Here is a 2,691-nt window from a genome sequence, read left to right on the forward strand (position 1 = left end):
ATCGGACTATTCATATGCTCGAGGATATGTTGCACGCTTGTGTTCTTGACTTCAAGGGTAGATGGGATGATTATTTGCCACTTATAGAGTTTGCCTACAAATAAAGTTATAATGCTAGCATTCAAATGGCACCGTTCGGGGCTTTATATGGTAGGAGATGTAGATCTCCCATTGGATGGTTCGAGATTGGGGAAGTAGAGTTGATAGGGCCAGACCTCGTGCATATGGCTATGTAGAAGGTTAAGATCATCACAAAACTATTGAAAACTACTCAGAGCCGTCAGAAGTTCTATTCGGATATGCGTCGCAGGGATTTGGAGTTTAAAGAGGATCACCAAGTATTCTGGAAGGTTTTCCCCATGAAGTGTATAATACGGTTTGGTAGGAAAGGGAAATTGAGTTTGAGGTATGTCGGACCGTACAAAATCACTGAGAGGATTGGTCAAGTTGCTTACAGGCTAGAACTACCTTTAGTGCATACAATGTTTCATGTATCCATGTTGAAGAAGGTGGTTGGAGATCCGTCGCTTATTATTCAGGTTGATACTATTAAGGTGAATATGGATTTGACTTATGAAGAGATTCTAGTTGCCATTATTAACAGGCAAGTCCGAAAGCTGAGAAACAAAGAGATTACCTCAGTGAAAGTGTTATGGCTAAACCAACAGGTCGAAGAGGCCACCTAGGAAGCTGAGGAAAATATGAAGAAGAAGTATCCTCATTTGTTTGAATAGCTATGTAGTTGTGTCCATGATATTAAAAGCTAACTTTCTACAAATTATGTTTCCCCTGTACAATTTATGTTAAGGAGACTCCTTCTTGGTAATATAATGTTTATGACATTGTGGCCGGTTTTGTTTCCATCTTGTTTTACATCGTTGTACTATGGTTATGCTGTTAGGATTGGTTTCTGGGATTCTATGACATGTGGATAGGCCCAGTTACAGGGATTACTCTGCCAAAATATTTGTAAATTTTGGGAGTTGGTAAAAAATTTGGAACTGCTGGTGTGTGAAATAGCATCTGAGTCACATTGGTTTCTAATGGCGAATTTTGACCCTCATTCGAGAACGAATGATCTTAAGTGGGGAGGATGTAAGGTCCCGTAAAATTTCACCTAAAACCCGGGGTTATGTGGCACCGTGGTAGAGTATTGTGATCGAGCGGTAGAGACTTTTTGGGTTGAAGACTGCGTTGGGGAGTTGAAGAAAATTTTTGGTAGAGTAGGGCATTTCTGCGGTCCACTATGCAACCGCAAAATCACTTTGCGGGCCGCATATCGGACACAAAGTACAATAGAAAATGGCCAATTTTGGAGGGTCATTTTGCAGTCCAATATGTGACCGCATAATGCTTTCGCGGGCCGCACAATCAATCGCAGATCCAGCATGAAGATTTTTTGAGGGGAGTTCTGCGGCGCATTATGCGGCCGCAGACCTGACCCAAACAACCTAGTTCTTGACATCAATTTTGCGGCTCAATTTGTGGTACACATATCCATTTTGTGGTCCACTCTACGACCAAAGAGATGTGTTCGGAGGGTCCATTTTTTAGTTTTTATAACGCGGCCCAATTTCTATATATAGTCGTTAGGGACCATTTGCAAAGAGAAAATCTGATATTTTGAGAGTGAGGAAGTGCTCTAGAGTGAGAGGGGGATTCCTAAACTAATTATTCATCAAATATTTCTCAAGGCTTGGAGAATTAACAAGGAAAACTCACTAGTTCTTCATCCTAGAGGTAAGATTCTACTCCCTAGCCCTCAATTTTGGGATTTAACTGAAAATAGGTAGGAATTGTTCATTATGCATGCATGTACTATCAATGTTTGTGGGAGGATTGTTGAGCTTATTTGGGTATACTTTGGGTAGTGGAATGAAGGAATCCACCATAGGAGGACCTTGAAATCGTAATGTCCACCTAGTGTTTGATAAAATGCTCAAATGAGCTAGAACCGTGAACTCCTTCCTAATTTGTATTCAATTTTGTTATGTTTCTAAATAGATCAAAGTTGCTATGATTTCTGAAATATTGTAGTAATTTAAGGACGCTCAAGGCGAGGTATGTTGGCTAAACTTCTCTCTTAGAATTGGATCCCACAATGTTCTTGTAAGGAGTTGTTCGTTATAAATTGACTATTCCGAATAAGCTTGGTGTCGAAAGATATATATATATATATATATATATATATATATATATATGTCCAAAATATGTTCCGAATATTTTTATCATTTTATGTTATTCTTCGGGAGCATGTTCAAAGTATGAGTTATGTATTAAAATGTTGTGACTTCAAGTTCAAGCCCAAATGAAAGTTATTATGCCAAGTTGTGTAAGAAATCTCTATGTGCCTAAGACTCTTATTTGTTCACATGGGTATTTAATGTCTTAATTTTAAAAGCCTTGTTGTTTATGACCCATGATGATATTTGAAATAGAAAAAAGGGAGTATGAAATATGAAGTACGACCAACGTGCCAAGAATGATATTACGTTGTGGCCATTAGTGCCAATGAAATGAATTATATGTAAAAGATTATGAAATAAGTGGTAAATCCTAATAATAAATATTTTGGGAGTATCATTTAGCTACTGGGGAAAGGTAGGTCGAAATAACCTAACTCCGAGACTACACGTGCCGGTGTAGGAGTGATTAGGGGGTAAATCCCGGTGTCAATATGATGAGGTTGTT

At 38.6% G+C, this 2,691-nt stretch overlaps 1 protein-coding gene across 1 annotated transcript; it reads left to right on the plus strand.

Moving 5' to 3' along the window:
• The first annotated feature begins 299 nt into the window (after nucleotides 1-299).
• On the plus strand, nucleotides 300-686 carry LOC138909562 (uncharacterized). Its single transcript, XM_070200768.1, has one exon. The coding sequence runs from the start codon at nucleotides 300-302 to the stop codon at nucleotides 684-686; it is 387 nt and encodes a 128-aa protein (XP_070056869.1).
• The last annotated feature ends 2,005 nt before the right edge of the window (nucleotides 687-2,691 follow it).

This window comes from Nicotiana tomentosiformis, chromosome 4 (assembly GCF_000390325.3).
Source record: "Nicotiana tomentosiformis chromosome 4, ASM39032v3, whole genome shotgun sequence".
Lineage (NCBI taxonomy): Eukaryota > Viridiplantae > Streptophyta > Magnoliopsida > Solanales > Solanaceae > Nicotiana > Nicotiana tomentosiformis.